General features: G+C 42.2%; 1 protein-coding gene across 2 annotated transcripts in view; it reads left to right on the forward strand.

The window, feature by feature from the left end:
* Positions 1-8,597: 8,597 nt before the first annotated feature.
* Positions 8,598-20,108, forward strand: part of KIF27 (kinesin family member 27) — a 94,989-nt gene continuing 83,478 nt past the window's right edge. For both annotated transcript variants that reach the window (XM_060199499.1, XM_060199500.1), the window contains exons 1-3: positions 8,598-8,735; positions 14,947-15,337; positions 17,624-17,824. In XM_060199499.1, the coding sequence (XP_060055482.1) occupies positions 15,040-15,337; positions 17,624-17,824 (499 nt within the window). In that variant the 5' untranslated portion in view covers positions 8,598-8,735; positions 14,947-15,039. The remainder of the gene's footprint in view (positions 8,736-14,946; positions 15,338-17,623; positions 17,825-20,108) is intronic.

Consider the following 20,108-nt stretch of genomic DNA (forward strand, 5'->3'; position numbering starts at 1 on the left):
GCCTCCAGGGTTATCGCTGGGGCTTGGTTCCTGCACTAAGAACCCACTGCTCCTGGACCCCATGTTTTCCATTTTATTGGATAGGACAGAGAAATTGAGAGAGGATGGGAAGATAGGGGGAGAGCATAGACACCTGCAGACCTGCTTCACCTCTTATGAAGCGCTCCCCCTGCAGGTGGGGAACTGGGAACTCAAACTGGGATTCATTTTTAAAAAAATATTTATTTGTTTATTCACTTTTGGTTGCTCTTGTTTTATTGTTATAGTTATTATTGTTATTGATGTCATTGTTGTTGGATAGAACAGAGAGAAAGAGAGGAGGGGAAGACAGGGAGAGAAATATAGACACCTGCAGACTTGCTTCACCGCTTGTGAAGCAACTCCCCTGCAGGTGGGGAGCTGGGGGCTCGAACCGAGATCCTTACTCTGGTCCTTGGCGCTTGGTGCGACCTGCACTTAACCCGCTGTGCTACCACCCGACTCAAACTGGGATTCTTTTTTTTTTTTTTTTTTTTGGATTCTTATAAGGGTCCTTGCACTTTGTATTGTGTGTGCTTAACCTGGTGCACCACTGCCTGGACCCCCAGAGTTTTTTTTTTTTTACACAAATCTATGCCATGAAGATGGTTTTAAACAAAAGTTGTGTTATAGCCTGCTACATACCACCCTGGCTGCCAAATTTAAGATTATTTTCAGGTATGAAATTTACTAACCAAAACAACTGGAAATTTAGGGAACCAGACAGTTGACTATAACTAGTCAAGCATACACATTACCATGTACAAAGGCCTTGGTTCGACTTAGACCTTGGTTCAAGTTCCTGGTCCCCACCTGCAAGGGCAGTGGGGGAAGTAAGGGTGCTAAGTATCACTAGTTGTGAAGCAGTGCTGCAGGAGTCTCTCCCTCTGTGTTCCTCTCCTATCTCAATTTCTCTCCGTCCTTTTAAATTAAAGAGAAAAGAAAGGGGAAAAATGGCTGCCAAGAGCTGTGAATTCTTCATACAGGCACTGAGTCTCAACAATAACTTAGTGGCAATAAATAGGTAAATAAATAATTATAAGTTTAGAGAGAAATACGGCATCCATCTAACTAGGGTTTTCTTTTTCCCATGTGCTACACTCTTTTTCTGTCCTTCTTCCCATTTTAATATGTGAAGAAAACCAAACTGACACTAGTTCAGTAAACAAGGAAATGTAGTAATCAGTGAAAATGATTAAGTCTAGGGAAAGATCTTGTTGCTATGTTTCATATTGGTTTGTTCCCCTTCCCCCCAACTCTGAGAGAATTGGTTTGGCCCTTGCTAGTTTCGCCCCCTTTTTCTCCCCGCCCCCTATACTAAGGACGTCCAGAGTTCCAGGAACACCAGCGGAAGGAGAAACATGGGGAAAGCACATGGTGTGGTGATTTGCCCGTTCGTGAATAAAGACTAAACTGCAGCTTCTCAGCCCAGCCGTGTGTCCCCCGAGTCTCAGTCTCTGTCTGTCTACCGCCCCGATGCTAGCCCGGCCTGCTGGAGCCTCCGAACCTTAACAACAAGATCTGACCTTATCATAGCCATGTGATCAGTTACAGTCCATGGAAGAAGATGCACAAAGATCAAACCTTGTGTTTTCTGTTGGAATAGATGACTAGTTGCTAGTGTCTTCAGTTAATACTTGAGCATAAATTTCCAGCAATAGCTCAAGCAAAGGGGAAGCTTCATGAGTGTTCTAACTGCTCTGGTGTGTCTTCTCCTCACTGTCTCTCCCTTTCTGTCCTTCATTCTGTACCTGAGAAAGAATAGTAGTTTGCCAGGAGCAGTGCAGTTGTATAGGCATGAAGAGTCAGTGAAACCCTGTCAGCAAGGAAAAGAAAAATTGAACAGGTAAGACAAGTCCTTTGCTCAAGGCTACATATTAGTTGGCAGAGGCAAGTCTGAAACAGATGACAATACTGCCTTTGTAAGACCGAGCTGAAACTTTGTACATAAAGCTTCTGCTTGCTTTCCCCCCCTCCATCTATTTGAATTAGAACCCAAACAGGAGTTATATGTACCTCAGTTGACCCTTAATTTTTTTTTTTTTTTTTATGGCCGCCAGCATATCATTGACTTAGTGCCTGCATGGCAACACTATTCCTGATGGCTTTGTTTTCTTTCCCTCTTTTTGGAGCCTCAGGCATTATAGTCTGAGCATAACTCTTATCTACCTTCCAAGGATGAAAGAGAAGGAGAGAAAGGCAGAGAGAGAAAAAGAGAGAGAACACCATAGCATGACTCCACTGATTATCAAGCTTCACCCTGCAGGCACTCCCATATGGTGACCCAGGGCTCAAACCTGGCTTCTTAGACATGGCAATTTGTGCATTCTATTGGATGAGCCACCTGCTGCTCCCCTTAATTCTCTTTTAAGCATTAAGTTGGCACAGCCCCGCACAGCCCCACTCTGCCCTGCACAGCCCCCCCCCCCCCCCCGCACAGCCCAGCCCCGCACAGCCCCACTCTGCCCTGCACAGCCCCCCGCACAGCACAGCCCCGCTCTGCCCCTCTCAGCTCCGCACAGCCCCCCCCCCCCCCCCCGCACAGCCCAGCCCCTCACAGCCCCACTCTGCCCTGCACAGCGCCCCCGCACAGAAAAAAAAAAAGCATTAAGTTACCCCCCCCACCTTTTGAAAATTGTGTAAAAGACATGAAATTTACCATCCTAACCATAACTGCAGTTAAGCAGTGGTAAGTACATTCACATTGTTATGTAACCTATTCCAGAATCCATCCTTCCTTCCTTCCTTCCTTTCTTTCTTTCTTTCTTTCTTTCTTTCTTTCTTTCTTTCTTTCTTTCTTTCTTTCTTTCTTTCTTTCTTTCTTTCTTTCTTTCTTTCTTTCTTTCTTTCTTTCTTTCTTTCTTTCTCTTTTTGCTGCCTCCAGGGTTGCTGGGCCTTGGTTCTAGCACTACCAATCCACTGCTCCTGGCAGCCATGTTTTCCCTCCCATTGTTGCATAGGACATTGAGAGAGGCAGGGAAGACAGAGATGGGGAGAGAAAGAAACTAGCAGACCTGCTTCACAAACACTTGCAAATAGACCCCCCCATCCCTCAGGTGGGGAGTCAGGGCTCTAAAGGGATCTTTGCGCTGCTCACTATGTGTGTTTAACCTGGTGTGCAACCACCCGGTCCCCAATACTTTTTTTTAAAATAATATTTATTTACTGGATAGAGACAAATTGAGAGGGAAGGGCCCTAAAGAAGGGGGAAAGAGAGGCTGGGTGGTGGAACACCTGGTTGAACGTACATATTATAATATGCAAGGACCCAAGTTCAAGCCTCCGTTCCCCACCTGCAGGGGGAAAGCTTTGTGAGTGCTGAATCAGGTGTCTCTAAGTCTTTCTTCTTCTCTATCTCCCCCTTCCCTCTTGATTTCTGGCTGTCTCTATCCAATAAATAAAGATAACTAAAGGGAGTCGGGCGATAGTGCAGTGGGTTAAGCGCAGGTAGCGCAAAGCGCAAGGACCGGCTTAAGTTATTATTGCTGTTGATGTCATCATTGCTGGATAGGACAGAGAGAAATGGAGGGAGGGGAAGACAGAGAGGGGGAGAGAAAGATAGACACCTGCAGACCTGCTTCACCGCCTGTATCTGCTGCGCTGCTGCCCGCCCGACTCCATTCTTCTTCTTCTTCTTCTTCTTCTTCTTCTTCTTCTTCTTCTTCTTCTTCTCCTTCTCCTTCTCCTTCTCCTTCTCCTTCTCCTCCTCCTCCTCCTCCTCCTCCCTCCCTCCTCCCTCCTCGCTCCTCCCTCTTCTCCTTCTCCCTCTCCTCCTTCTTCTTTTTAACCTTTTCTGAGTAACTGTGCCATTTGTCTATTGGAATGCCTGGCATGCTAGACTTGGTGATCATATCTTTGATCACCATTTAACTTGTTTCTCTCCTTCCAGTATTTCCTGTAAACTAGCAGCTAGATGTAGATTCTTGATTAGATTCAGGTTCAATTTTCTTGGCAAGGATGTAATTTGTAGATGGGACCATGTACTTCCTATTGCAGCACACCAGGAATCACATAATGTTTGTGCATCTCACTTTTGGTGATGCTAAGATAATTAGTTTTGCAACATTTAACCTAATGGTACCAAAGCTACGGTTCATCAGCCCAGCCCTTGATTTTTTTTTTTTTTTGGCTTGGGTTATTGGTAAAGATAAGTGCTTTGTTGCCTGAAGTCACTAGCTATTAGAGCCACTTATTCCAATAAAGCAAAAATAAAGACAAGTTAGGGTCTTTGTGCATTTCCATCCATAGATTGATTACATGGCATAACTAAGGCCATGTAATTTCCATTTATTTATTTATTTATTTATTTATTTATTTATTTAACATTTACTTATTTATTTTCTTTTGTTGCCCTTGTAGTTATTGTTGTTATTGATGTCATTGTTGTTGGATAGGACAGAGAGAAATGGAGAGGGGAGGGGAAGACAGAGAGGGGGAGAGAAAGATAGACACCTGGGGGCAGGGGTAGATAGCATAATGGTTATGCAAACAAACTGTGTCATGCCTGAGGCTCTGAAGTCCAGGTTCAATCACTGCACCACCATAAGCCTGGGCTGACCGGTGTTCAGGTAAAAAAAAAATAAAATAAAAAAAAAAAAAGACACCTGCAGACCTGCTTCACCGCCTGTGAAGTGACTCCCCTGCAGGTGGGGAGCCCGGGTGGCTCGAACCAGGATCGAACTGGGATCCTTCCACTGGTCCTTGTGCTTTGAGCCATGTGCGCTTAAACCACTGAGTTACCGCCCAACCCCCTGCATTTCCTTTTTTACTACAGTTTGGTTTCCTTTCACTTACTACTATGTTCTTATTTTATTTATTTTTTAATTTATTTATTTATTCACAAGAAAGACAGGAGGAGAGAAAGAACCAGACATCACTGGTACATGTGCTGCCAGGGATCCAACTCAGGACCTCATGGTTGAGAATCCAATGCTTTATCCACTATGCCACCTCCTGGACCACTACTAATATGTTCTTAATCTAATGGGACAAAAATCAAAACAAAAAGAAGATAGCATATGGAAGAAAGAGAAACTTAGTAAAGAGAAACTTGCTGTAATGTAGTATATATCTCTGATTGAGCTTTCCCCAACACCCTTCCATACCTTCATCTTCCTCATTCCTTCTCAAACAGACCTAATGGTTCTGGTCTCACCTAAGCAATAACATCCTCATCTCTGAATCCTAGAGATGTCAGAGAACTCAAATCTAGAAGGCTTAGCTTCCACCTGGGTAAAGGATACCAAGTAGATCTCTCAGAAAAATTGTGTCTCCATACAAGGAGTTCTTATTTTCAGTTGCCAAAAGATGATGTCACAGGAAGGCTTTCAACAAAGCACATAGACATAGATTTGTTTAAGATTGATCACTCGAACATGTGTGAGGACAAGTTTTGGGGCAAACTAATTGGTAGAGTGTTGTGCAGTGGCCTAAGTGAATGATTATGAGATAGAAAGAGGTAGGTTAAAGTTACTTAAATATGAAATAAGCAGAATTTGGTGATTAGGGCGCTGGGTGGTGGTGCATCTGGTTGAGTGCACATATAACCATGCACAAAGGCGCTGATACAAAACCCTGTTTATCCATCTATCTGTCTGTCTGTCTGCCTATCTATCTAATCTATCATCTTCCCTCCTCTAAATTTCTCTGTCAAAAAAAAAATAAGTGAAAAGAATAAGAGAGGAGATAAAAGGCCTCTACTAAAGCCCCCCTCATGGTACCTATAGTTTTGTACAGTTCCTTTCTCATGAATGTGGAATGAATTTAATGAGTTGTTTCTAGTAAATAAATGTGTTTCTAGTAAATAAAATTCCCTTACTTGCTCTGCCCCTGACTCGTCTTGTGTTTTTGATATGATGGAAAATACCACCTGTTGAGTGACTGGCCAACAGTTGGCAAAGAACTTGAGCCCCCCCAGCCTAACAACCCTGAAGGAACTGCATCTGCCAATAACTGCTATGCCAGTTTGGAAGCAAGTCTTGCTCTAGCTGAATCTCAAGATGACCCTGCCTCCAGCTTTGTGAGAATATCTGAACCAACACCCTTATTGCAACATGTGAGATCCTGGATCAGAACTCAGCTAAACATGTGCCACATTCCTAACTCTAGAAACCATAGAAAGAAGGTAAGATTTTTTTTTTTCTTTTAAAAAAATATATTTTTGTTGTTGTTCCTGGGGCTCTGATACTCTGGGCCAACTTTTTTCAGGTAAAGACAGAAAATAGAAGAAAGACACCACATCACTGATGTTTTCTCTGATACAGTAGGGGCCAGGCTCAAATGTGGCTTACCTGCTTGTCAAAGCTGGCATATTATCCAGGTAAGCTATTTTTCCAACCATGCAAAGGGCTTTTTTTTTTTTAAAAAAAAACCTATTTATTCCCTTTTGTTGCCCTTGTTGTTTTACTGTTGTAGTTATTATTGTTGTTGATGTCGTCATTGTTGGATAGGACAGAGAGAAATGGAGAGGGGAGGGGAAGACAGAGAGGGGGAGAGAAAGATAGACACTTGCAGACCTGCTTCACTGCCTGTGAAGCGACTCCCCTGCAGATGGGGAGCCAGAGGCTCAAGCTGGGATCCTTAAGCTGGTCCTTTGGCTTGGCACCACCTGTGCTTAACCCACTGCGCTACTGCCCGACTCCCCAATGAAAAGGTTTTAGATTTGTTTATTTATAAAAGAGATAAAAAGAAGCAGAACTTCACTCTGGCTGATGTGATTCTAGGGATCCTACTCAGGACCTCAAGCTTGAGAGTCCATCACCTTATCCACGGTCCCACCTCTGGTTAAAATGGTTCATTTTTGCTGTGGATAAGACATTGAACTTGTGCCACCACAGGTGCTAAAGTGATGCTCTGTTTCTCAAAAGTAAATGAAGGGGAGTTGGGCGGTAGTGCATTGGGTTAAGCACACGTGGTGCAAAGTGCAAGGATCGGTGTAAGGATCCCAGTTCGAGCCCCTGGCTCCCCACCTGCAGGGGGGCTGCTTCACATGCGGTGAAGCAGGTCTGCAGGTGTCTTTTTCTCCCCATCTCTGTCTTCCCCTCCTCTCTCCATTTCTCTCTGTCCTATCCAACAACAATGACATCAAGAACAACAACAGTAATAACTACAACAATAAAAAAACAAGGGCAACAAAAGGGAATAAATGAATAAATATTAAAAAAAAGTAAATGAAGAAGAGATTTATTTATTTACTTATTTATTTTTCTCCCATCAACTATGATAGCAGAAGAGATTATTTATTGTATATGGGTTACATTAAGCCACAAAGAGAACAGACTAGTCCAGAATATCAAGTTCGAGGCAAAGGAGCAAAAGGGACTGTGTTTTGGCAAGAGCAAAGAAGAATGTCCCTCAAGATAGTCATGTTAGGATCAGATGGTGATGGAGGCTCTAGATCCACTGAGACAAGTTCTAGGTTGCAGCACAGAAGTCCAGTTTGTGCCAGTGTCTGTCTTATTTCTACTCCTATGGCTTCTATGGGTGTGCTTCGATCTCTGCCTTGACTTTCTTTTTCTTTTTCTTTTTTTAAAGATTTTATTTATTTATTAATGAGAAAGATAGGAGGAGGGAGAAAGAACCAGGCATCCTTCTGGTACATGTGCTGCTGGAGACTGAACTCAGGACTTCACACTTGAGAGTCCAATGCTTTATCCACTGCGCCACCTCCCAGACCACACATGCCTTGTCTTTCTTTTGGGCTTCAGCCTGTGCATTCGCTTTTTCCTCCACTTGGCTCTCATCATGCAGAGGCTTCTAGGAAGATGGAGCTAAGGCTAAGGAGCTTATTTAATTAAAATTTTAAAAAATTTTCCCTTATTTTTATTGTTATTGTAGTTATTATTGTTGTTGTTATTGATATCGTCGTTGTTAGATAGGACAGAGAGAAATGGAGAGAGGAGGGGAAGACAGAGAGGGGGAGAGAAAGACAGACACCTGCAGACCTGCTTCACCACCTGTGAAGCAACTCCCCTGCAGGTGGGGAGCTGGGGACTCGAGCCGAGACTGATCCTTGTGCTTTGCGCCACCTGCTCTTAACCCGCTGCGCTATCGCCCGACTCCCCTCTCTTAACTTCTATCCAGTAAAGATAATAAAAAATTTAAAAAGGCAAATGTGGCTACTGCTCATTTTATTTATTTTACTATATTTAAGGAAAACCATACGCTCTGGTTTATTTGAGTTTTTTGTTTTAGATAAGGACACAAGTTGGAAGGGGAAGACAGAGTGGCAGAGGGAGAGACAACTGCAACACTGCTTTGCCACTTATGAAGCTTTCCTCTTTGCAAGTGAGGGCTGGGGGCTTGAACCCAGGTGCTTCTGCACTGCAGTATGCACACTCAACCAGGTGCACCACCACCTGGTCCCTACTACCATGCATATTTTGCAAACCCGTGGAAATTTTTTGGGATTGGTGCTCCGAGGCAGATCTCGGGTGTCCCTGCTCTTTAGCGACGTTAGGGGGCGCGCCTCCAGGAAGCTGACCCAAGTTCCGCGGCGAAGGGGCGGGGCTCAGGGCGTGGAGGGGCGGGGCCTTGGCGGAGTGGGCGGAGCCCGAGTCGGCGGGAAGCGGGCGGGGAACTGGGCTGGGCGCGGGGCTTCTCTGGTTGCCGGGGAGAACCCACGACAACAAAAGGCGCGGGCGGCGGCGGCGCGGCAGAGTTTAGCGGAGGAGCCCTGCGCTGCGCTCGCCGCCGGTGGCCTGGGCTTTCTCGAGCCGGTCAGTGCGCGGTTGGCCAACCTGGCCGGGCAGTGGGCACCGAAGCGGCGCGGCGCTCACCTGCCCTCCTGCCCGCGGAGCCGGCGCCCCCGGCCCGCCGTTGGGAGGACGGGGCGCCCGCGGGGTCGGGGGTCCTCCTCGCGGATGGCGGGGGGCGCTGAGGGGTCGGTTGGGGTGCCGGGGAGGGCGCCCCCGGGGGCTTGGGGCAGGTGCCGAGACCCTGGGTGAAGTCGAGTCCCCTGTGAGCACTTCAGGGCCCAGAAGCAGGGCTGCGCGAGGGCGCCGTGCGGAGTCGGGGACCCCGGCCTTTCTGGGGTTCAGACTTGGAGCCGCGGGGGCCGAGGCGCCTGGAGTGGCCCGCAGCCGGTTTTCGCCGCCCTCTTCCTTCGCGGGTGTTGTGACTGGGTGCGGGCTCAGCTCCGCAGACTTCCGCAGACATCACTCTGCCTCTTGCAACATGGGGAGGGGTTGTTGGGTGGGTGGGTGCGGTGTGGAGCCGGGGGCCCCATTCTCCCAAGTCGGCCCTCTACCCTCTTAGCTACTCTAGACCCTGCACCCTCTCACTTTAAAAATATTAAGTTATCCGATTTCCCCTATTCGTGTCTCCTCCACCTAGTTCTTGTTAGGGTCTTTCGGAGGTCCTGATGCAATTCACTGTCCATTTGCTGAGGAATTGCTTAGCAGAGTAGAAGCAAGTCAGTGTCCACACGACCACTGTTGCTAATAAAGGGCTCAGGAGGCAACAGCCCTACTTGGAAAAAGTAATTCTGATTAATGCCATGCTGGAGTGAACAAACATTCTTCTAATCTTTGCTCTAGACTTCAAAAATCTATTGGATCTTACTTAACGTGACTAGCCAGTCAAGTGCCACTATTCTTTACATTTATTGTTGACGATATGCACACACTTCTGATGACTTAATTGATTGAAATTTGAGGCAGTAGTATGTGCTTTTATAACTTAAATTATTAGGAGATCCACAGGTTTTGACAAGTCATATGCTTATGAACCCTTATTTTTTTAAATATTTATTCCCTTTTGTCGTCCTTGTTGTTTTATTGTTGTAGTTATTATTGATGTCATTGTTGTTGGATAGGATAGAGAGAAATGGAGAGAGGAGGGGAAGACAGAGGGGGAGAGAAAGACACCTGCAGACCCGCTTCACCGCTTGTGAAGCGACTCCCCTGCAGGTGGGGAGCTGGGGGGCTCGAACCAAGTTCCTTACGCCGGTCCTTGTGCTTTGCGCCACATGCGCTTAACCCTCTTCGCTACCGCCCGACTCCCGAACCCTTATTTTTTAAATGTGCAGAGTAGATGAATTTCAGTTGTCTTTATAGTCATATTATTTATAGATATCCCCAGTATAGAAACCAAGAAAGTGAATGCATTCTAATTGTACTTGGTACGTTTTATTAACAATTTTATTGAAAGTAGGTTGATTTGACTTACGATTTTTGTTTTAAAACCGTGCGATAAAAAGCATTTTATTTATTTTAGATACATACAGAGAGAAGTTGAGAGGGAAGGGGGAAATAGAGATGGGGAGAGACAGACACCTGTAACTGCTCCATAGCTTGTGAAACTTGCCTTCTTCAGGTCAGGACTGGGGACTTGAACCCAGGTCCTTGCACACTGTAACCTGTGTGCTCTACTGGGTGTGCCCATGCTAGGCCTTAAATAAAAACTTTAAATGTAGGTGTTCAGAAATACTTGGAAGAACCAATGTATGTACTATTCTTGTAGTTCTCTTGGAAAGGTTTCTAATGCTAAATAATCATACAGTCCCTTAAAGTTCAAGAAATAATTTACTAGAAGTATTTTATGAGTGTTTCAGTGCAGAATTTCACAATGATGAAAACTGCCAAAGTTAGGTGCATTTTTTTGTTTTGGCTATTAAAGATAGTTGTCTTTGTTTTGGAATTATACAGCCCATGGGAGCCAATATTTTTAAAAATTCTCAGTGGGCTCTTTGTAGAGTGATGTAAATATTTTTATTATTATAAATATTTTATTTTTATTATTTTACACTATTATAAATCCACAGTACTGCAGGTTTTTTCGTAACTAGAGAATATTAAATATGTCATAATTAGTATTTCTAAAACTAGTCATACTGGAAATGTTTTTCCCCTTTAGTCTGCTAGATTACATAATGGTAGTGTTTAAAACTTGTCTTTGCCAAAATGATTTTTTCATCAGCTACACCTAAACATTGTCATGGGTTAGTTGTATCATTTTTCTCATTCAGAGAGAGGAAGAGACAGATAGGGAAAGAAAGAGAGAGAGAAAGGTACCACTGAACCTCCATTGTGGTGCTGGGGCTCAAACCTGGGCCTGGGGCCTAGCACATAGCAAAGCAGGCACCCTGCTTGGTAAGCTCTTTCTCCAGCCTTTAACTTTTTATTTATTTATTTACATATTAATTTTTAGACTATTTTTTTTTAAAAGCAGCTGCATCCTTTTCTATTTCTATCAGGATTACATAAAGTTTCCATATTCTTTATTGCTTACTATATATATTTCTGTGCCTGTGTTAGTGGGAATTAAATGGTATCATTGTAGTTATGATTATATTTGCCTGATAGTTAAATAATGTTGGGCATCTTTATATGTATCTACTGTCCATTTTTATATGTTCCTGAAGATTGTCTTTTCAGATCGACTGCTGCTATTTGAGTTTGGTAGTCTTTTTTCTATTGAATTGTAAGGACTCTTTATATATCCTAGATACACATCCTTATTAAATGTATGATTGCAACTATCTTTTTCTCACCCAATAGCTGCTTTTTCACTATCTTGTTGTTGTCCTATTGAAGTGGAAACCTTTGAGGTCTGATGAAATTCATTTTAAGCTCTTTTTCTGCTTAATTGCTTTTGGTGTCATAGCTGAGAAACTTTTGCCAGACCCAAAGTTACCTCTTGTGGTTCCTTCTTTATTTTTAATTTAAAAAATTTTAAAAAAATATTTATTTATTTATTCCCTTTTGTTGCCCTTGTTGTTTTATTCTTGTTGTTATTGATGTCATCATTGTTGGATAGAAAAGAGAGAAATGGAGAGAGGAGGGGAAGACAGAAAGGGAGAGAGAAAGATAGACACCTGCAGACCTGCTTCACTGCCTGTGAAGCGACTCCCCTGCAAGTGAGGAGCTGGGGGCTCAAACCGGGATCCTTAAGCCTGTCCTTGTGCTTTGCGCCACTTGCACTTAACCCGCTAACCCGCTAACCCACTGAGCTACTGCCCGACTCCCTCTTTTTTCATTTTTGTGCAGAGGGCTTTACCTTTCTGGGCCAGCTTTTTCAGATGGGACCTGGCAGTAGTGCAGCAGGTTAAGAGCACGTGGTGCAGGGGTGGGAGTGGGGGCGTAGCACAGCGGATTAAGCTCAGGGGGTGCAAAGCATCCTGGTTCAAGCCCCTGGTTCCCCGCCTGCAGGGGAGTCCCTTCACAGGTGGCGAAGCAGGTTTGCAGGTGTCTTTCTCTACCCCTCTCTGTCTTCCCCTCCTCTCTGTCTTCCCCTCCTCTCTCGATTTCTCTCTGTCCTATCCAACAATGAACACATCATCAACAACAATAATAACCACAACAAGGCTACAACAACAAGGGCAACAAAGAGGGAAAAAAATGGCCTCCAGGAGCCAGAGGATTCATGGTGCAGGCATTGAGCCCAGCAATAACCCTGGAAGCAAAAAAAAAGTAAGAGCAGGTGGCACAAAGCGCAAGGACCGGAGTAAGCATCTGGGTTGGACCCCCCCCCCCAATTCCCATTAGCAGGGGTGTCGCTTCACAAGCGATGAAGTAAGTCTGCAGGTGGCTTTCTCTCCCCTTCTCTGTCTTCCCCTCCTCTCTCCATTTCTCTCTGTCCTGCCCAACAGCACGACAACAACAACAATAATAATAACAACAAACAACAAGGGCAACAAAAGGGAAAATATGGCCTCCAAGAGCAGTGGATTCGTAGTGCAGGTACTGAGTCCCAGCAATAACCCTGGAGGCAAAAAAAAGAAAAAAAGGTGAGAGAAACAGCTGCCACAGCATTGAGGCTGTTTCTAAGTGCTATGGGATTCCCATGTGGAATACTAGGGATTCTAACCTGGGTTTACTTGGGCAAAGCAGGCATCCTCCAGGTGAGCTGTCTTGCTGTACCCTTCCCCCACCTCCTGTGTTTTCTTAAAAACACTGTTTATTAATGATACAGGAGAGAGCCAGAACATCAGTCTGGCACATGCGATGCCAGGGATTGAACCCAGGATTTGATATTTGTAAACATAGTGCTCTAGCACTGTACTGTCTCCTGGGCTGCATCTTATACTTTATATTTATATACTAGTATTAGTAATTTTTTTTGATCATGCCACTGCTCAGTTCTTGTTTATGATGGTGCAGGGGATTGAACCTGGGACTTTGGAGACTCAAGTATGAATATCTTTTGACATAACCATTATACTATCTACCCTACACGATTTTGGTTATTTATTTTTTAAGATTTCTTCTTTCTTCCTTTTAATATTTGTTTTCCCATTTGTTGCCCTTTTTATTGTGTTTGTAGTTACTATCGTTGTTATTGATGTCGTCGTCGTTGTTGGATAAGTCAGAGAGAAATGGAGAGAGGAGGGGAAGACAGAGAGAGGCAGAGAAAGACACCTGCAGACCTGCTTCACCGCCTGTGAATGGACTCCCCTGCAGGTGGGGAGCCGGGGCCTCCAACAGGGCTCCTTATGCTGGTCCTTGCGCTTGGCGTCATGTGCACTTAACCTGCTGCGCTACCGCCTGACTCCCGATTTTGGTTATTTTTGAATAAAGACATTAATTTAAAATTTATATCGAGTTAAAGTCCTTAAAACTGTTGGTATTTAAATATGTTTCTATTATTTATGGTGAAGATACAAAATCATATATTCTAATATTAAGTTTTGATATTATTGTTATTATTATTATTTCTGCCAGCAGGGTTACCACTGCGGCTTGGTGCCTGCAGGGCGAATTCACCTCTCCTGACAGCCATTTTTTTCTTTTCATTTTTCTTTTTTTTATTTGATAGGTCAGGGAAATTGAATGAGGAGAGAGAGAGAGATACCTGCAGCACCGCTTCACTGCCCATGCAGCTTCCTCCTGCAGGTGGGGGGGCTTAGACCTCAGTCCTTGTGCATAGTAGTGTGTGTACTCAGCAGGGTAGGCCATTGCCTGGCTCCAAGTTTTGCTTTTAAAACATGTATACACTTACCTAATTATTTCCTTGTCTTAACCTTCTGACTCCGCAAGTTACCATTTAGATGGGGAACTTAGTGATAGAGAAATAGCACAAGGCTGGGGAGATAGCATAATGATTATGTATAATGACTTTAAAAAATATTTTTTACTTATTCCCTTTTGTTGACCTTGTTTTATTGTTGTTGTCGTTGTTGGATAGCACAGAGAGAAATGGAGAGAGATGGGGAAGACGGGGAGAGAAAGACACCTCAGACCTGCTTCACCGCTTGTGAAGCATCTCCCTTGCAGGTGGGGAGCCGGGGCTCAAACCCGGATTCTTGCATTTTGCGCCACATGCACTTAACCCACTGGCTACCGCCGGACTCCTGCATAAAGACTTTTACGCCTGAAGCTACAAGGTCCCAGGTTAAGTCCCACCATAAGCCAAAGCTGAACAATGAATGATCTGGTAAAAATAGATAAATAAACAAACCGCAGTGAAATCTCATGTATTTATCATTTACAAGCTCACAGCCATGAACCCCTAGATTACTTTGATGCTAACCCCCCAAATCATATTGTTTCATGAATAAATTATATGTTTACTTTTCCAAGATAGATTTATCTTTTGTACAGTCTCTTATTGAAATAAGGTCTGCTCTAGTTGACTTTAAAAGATAATTTAGTTAGGAGTCGGGCAGTAGCACAGTGGGTTAAGCACAAGTGGTGAGAAGCCCAAGGACCTGCGTAAGGATCCGGGTTGAGCCCGTCTCCCCACCTACAGGGAAGTCCCTTCACAGGTGGTGAAGCAGGTCTGCATGTGTCTATCTTTCTCTCTCCCTCTCTGTTCTTCCCCTCCTCTCTCCATTTCTCTGTCATATACAACAACGACATCAGTAACAACAACTACAGCAACAATAAAAAAACAACAAGGGCAACAAAAGGGAAAATAAATAAAATTTTAAAAAGATAGTTTATCATAATAGAGGAATAAACTAAGTTTTGTTTTTATTTTGATACATAGGAGTCCAGATCTTAAGTAAAATGGATGTTTCTCACACTAGATACTGAATATTAAGTAGAAAAAAATAATCTATTTTGTAAAATCTAAGCTGCCATGGAAGAAATACCCATCAAAGTTGCTGTAAGAATTAGACCTCTGCTGTGCAAAGAAGTTCTTCATAATCATCAAGTTTGTGTGAGAGTTATCCCGAGCACCCAGCAAATTATCATTGGGAGAGATAGGGTCTTTACTTTTGACTTTGTTTTTGGCAAAAATTCTACACAAGATGAAGTTTATATCACGTGTATAAAGCCGCTTGTGTTGTCACTCATTGAGGGCTATAATGCCACTGTTTTTGCCTATGGACAGACTGGATCTGGGAAGACATACACCATTGGAGGAGGCCATGTTGGTAAGATTCTCATACTCTTGAAATTTTATTTGAAACCCTAGAAAGAAGCTAAAGTGTGACAATTCTTGACACAGAGGAGGTGCTTAACCTGGGGACTAAAAGAATGAATAGGGTTACTCTGGTGTGTTCCTAAGATTATCCTTGAAAGATTTGTTTTTAAATATTAAAGCTTTGTTAATCATTCGCTATGATTATGTTTGAGGAAAGATGTCCAAGATAATGCTCAGTATTCAAGTCTTTGCTGCTGTTTGCAGAATTTGAAATAGAAATGAGTTAACACAATCAAGTTTTTTGTGTTAACATCCACTTGCCAATATTAAAAATCCTGCAATCAGGATTCAGAGTCAGTGGGAGAAATTTATATATAGCTTAAAGTATACCTTACCCTCATTTTCTAGCCAGATTTCCTCTTAAAGATTTCTTAAAAAATATTTATGAGTTGAGATAGCATAATGGTTATGCAAAAGTCTTTTATGCCTGAGACACTGAGGTCCCAGGTTCAATCCCCAGTGCCACCAAAAGCCAGAGCTGAGTGATGCCCTGATCTCCTTCTTCCTGTGTCTCTCATTAAAATAAATAGATAAATAAATACTTAGAATATTTATTTATTTATATTGCCACCAATGTTATTGCTGGGTTTGAACCTGGGCCAGGCACATGGCAAAGCTGACTTTGCTTAATGAACTTTGGCCTGGATCTGTTGGCCTTTATCTGGCATACTCTCAAAATTTATTTTATTATTTTTTATTTACATATTCTTCAAATAACATTTTATAACTAAGTGATGACTGTTGAGGTATAAAGCTTTACAGTTGTCTCTGAAACAGCCTAATTCAGGAACAAAAGCTTAATGTTGGAAAATGCAGCATCAGTGTGTACCCAAAGTACATACTGAAGTTTTAAAATAAATTTTATTTGAAATTCAGCTTTTTGATAAATTTCTGTTGTGTGATGAAATAGAGGATGAATGACTTATTTTTCATCCATCATATATTTTGTCTAGTTTAAAATGCTTAAATAGTAATACATAGTATTGAGAACTTCCTGCAAGTTCTCAAAAAAATAGAAAAATTTACAGTTTCTTCTATTTGCCACAAGATGGCAGGCTTACATATTAAATTAAGTGATTGGCAGTCCATATTAATAGAGACTCAGATGTTCAGTGTCATTGTTACCAAAAATAAGAACTGATAATCACTAAGTTGGAAATGAATCATTATTTTAAAAGATTTTATTAATTAATGAGAGAGACAACTAGACCATCACTCTGGTACATGGAATGCCAGAGATCAAACTTAGTTATGTTTGAGAGTCCAGTGCTTTATCTACTGTACCATCTCCCAGGTCACAGAAATGGATTAATTAGTAACTCAGCACTGTCTTATGGTGGTGGTGGTGGTGGAGGCTGGCCTTGGACCTGGGACTTTAGAGCCTCAGGCATGAAAGGCTTGCGCAACCATCATTCTGTCTCCCCAGTCCTCCAGCATGATTTTCCATGTAGTTTCAAGCACTTCTCACCTAGATAAACACTCACTTCCAGCTTTCTTTACTTTGCCCTATTTTTTCCTCCTAGTTATACTGATACCTTTACATTTTAATTAATGCACTTTTTCAAATATTTTTTATTTGATAGGACAGAGAGAAGTTGAGAGGAAAGGAGAGATAGGGAGAGAAAGAAAAACACCTGAAGTACTTCATCAGTCAATGAAGCTTTTCCTCTGCAGATGGGGATCAGGATTTCCAGCTTGAATGTAGGTTTGAGTACATTCAAGCAAGTGTGCCACTTTCTGGCCCCACCTTCTAACATTTTATTTAATTCTCTTGTCAGTTATGTTATTTTTTGATTTTTTTTTTTTTATCTTTCCTCGGGACAGCTTCCCAACGGAAGGACTTTTCCCTGCTGTTTTGTTCACTACGAGTTCCCAGGACCCTAGTTTACTGTCTAGCCATAGCAGGTACTAAATAAATACTTGTGGGATACATGTATGAAATTAGAGAATATATCTAAGACTAGGGAGATCCCATAGTGGTCATACAGAAAGACCTTCATATCTCACCAAAAGTCCCAGGTTCAATCCCCAGCAATACCAGAAGCAAGACTCTTAATAGTGCTTTGGTAAAACAACAAAAACATGTAAACAATTATCTGTGAGTTTTATATTGTGGTTCTAAAAAGTTACCATGTAGAGAAATACAAGGAAATAAGGTTTATTTATTGTAAATTTTGGATTGTAGCTTTTTTTATAGTTTAAATTTCAGATGTTCTTTCTTTTTCTGAATTTTCAGCTTCTGTTGTGGAGGGTCAAAAAGGTATTATTCCTCGTGCTATCCAAGAAATATTTCAAAACATCTTTGATAATCCTAGCATTGACTTTAATATAAAAGTGTCTTACATAGAAGTGTACAAGGAAGACCTAAGAGATCTGCTAGAATTGGAGACATCTGTGAAAGAGCTTCACATCAGAGAAGATGAAAAAGGAAACACAGGTAAAGTAGCCCTGCCCAATTAATCATATTCATTAGCAAACAGGATTAATTCAAGTTTCTGGATATTCTGTGGAGTCTTTTAAAACATAGATGCAAAATGAATTTGTTTTTACTTAAAAACTAAGTAGCTATTCGGGGCAGGTAGTGGCGCACTTGGTTGAGTGCTCATATTACAGTGCACAAGGACCCAGGTTCAAGCCCCCATCCCCACCTGCTGGGTGAAAACTTCTTGAGTGGTGAAGCAGGGCTTCAGGTATCTCTCTGTCTCTCTCCTTGTCAACCCCCCTCCCTCTCTGTCTCTACCTAATAGACAGTAAATAAAAAATAAACAATTAAAAACTAAAGAGCTATTGTTTTACCACTATCAGTAAAACCATGAAGGTGAGAAGTAGTTCAGACTCTGAACTTTGTATGGTTGGTAAAGAGAGTTATTAATTCATAATTAAAGGTACCTGTTTCCTATGATTCTCCCTCTACCTCCTTCCTGGTAGGCCCAAGAGAGTCCCCCCCCCCCCCCCCAGTGGGGGAAAGGCTTCCTTCTTTGGTATTCACACAGATTGATCAGAACTCTTTTCTTCTCACTCCCCCCCCCCCCCACATACCTATTACTTCCTCTTTATTATTTTCAATTTTGGGGATTTGCATTCTTTTCTCCATATTGATATTTACTTGTACTTCTTTTTCTGTACTAGCAACCTATTTATTTGTGATTAATATTGGGTTATAAGAGAATAAAATTACAGGGCATTGTTCCACAGCTCATCCACTGCCAAAGATCAGTGTCTCCACCCTCCCAAAGATAGCCACCATAGTTCTCACAAAGTCTTAGAAACAATTTACTTCTGTTTTTTTTTTTTTTGTTATTCATTTGTTTGTTTTGTAAGTTCATGTGTATGAGTTCTCTAGATTCCACATAGAGTAAGACCATCTGGGAAGCTTTCTTTACTTATTTCACTAAGCATAATCACCTATAGTTTGATCTGTTTTGCCCCAAAGGACACAATATCACTTTTTTTTTTGTTTGTTTCAGGGTAGTATTTCGTGGAGTATGTATCCCATAAATTCTTTTTTAAATATCTTATTTATTTTTCTTTTAATGAGAGAATGAGAGATACACAGAGAGACTAGAGCACTGCTCAGCTCTGGCTTATGTTGCTACTGGGGATTAAACCTGGGACCTCAGAGACTCAGGCATAACAGACTTTTGCATAATCATTATGCTGTGTCCACAGCAACCCATAACTTCTTTAACCAGTCATCTGTTGATGGGTATTTAGACTGCTTCTACCCTTTGCCTATTATGAATAATGCAGCTGTGAATAAGGTTGCCTATGTCCCTTCAAATTAGTGTTTGTGTGTCCTTTGGATAAATGCCCAAGAGTGGTATTGCTGGGTCATAAGCTTACTCCATTTTTTAAAAAAAAATTTTTCCCTTTTGTTGCCCTTGTTTTTTATTGTTGTTGTAGTTATTATTGTTGTTGGATAGGACAGAGAAAAATGGAGAGAGGAGGGGAAGACAGAGGTGGAGAGAAAGATAGACACCTGCAAACCTGCTTCACTGCCAGTGAAGTGACTCCTTTGCAGGTGGGGAGCTGGGGCTTGAACCGGGATCCTTACGAGAGTCCTTGCGCTTTGTGCCACCTGCACTTAACCTGCTGCTCTACTGTTGACTCCCTGGTTACTCCATTTTTATTTGTTTAAGGACTCTCCATTTGTTACTGTCTAACAAAGGGGCTGCACCAGTGTGCGTTCCTGCCAGCAGTGTAGCAAAGACCCTTTATCTCCACAACTTCACCAACACCTGCCATTTCCTGTTTTGCTGATGTAGGCCATTCTCACAGGTGTGAGATAGAATCTCAATGTAGTTTTGATTTGCATTTCTAATATGTGAAGTGGAGCATTTCTTCATATGTCTGTGAGCCATGTACATCTCTTCTCTAGAAAACTGTTTAGTTCTTTGGCCCACTTAAAAAAAATTTTATTGGATTATTTTTATTTCTTTTATATATCTGTACCAATTCTGTATAAATATTTAGTATCAGTCACATGTCAGATGTGTGATGTGCAGATAGATACCGTCTCCCATTTACTAGGTTGCCTGGTTATCCTTGTGTAATTTGCTTTTGATGTGTAGAAGCTTTTTCATTTGATTTAATTCCATTTATTTACTCTTCATTTCCCATGCCCATGGAGTTGAGTATCCAAATACATCTTTGCTGTAGAAACCTGTAAAACTTCACCAAAATTTTCTTCTATAAGTTTTAGAATTTCTGGTATAATGTCC

Source organism: Erinaceus europaeus, chromosome 10, assembly GCF_950295315.1.
Source record: "Erinaceus europaeus chromosome 10, mEriEur2.1, whole genome shotgun sequence".
Taxonomy (NCBI): domain Eukaryota; kingdom Metazoa; phylum Chordata; class Mammalia; order Eulipotyphla; family Erinaceidae; genus Erinaceus; species Erinaceus europaeus.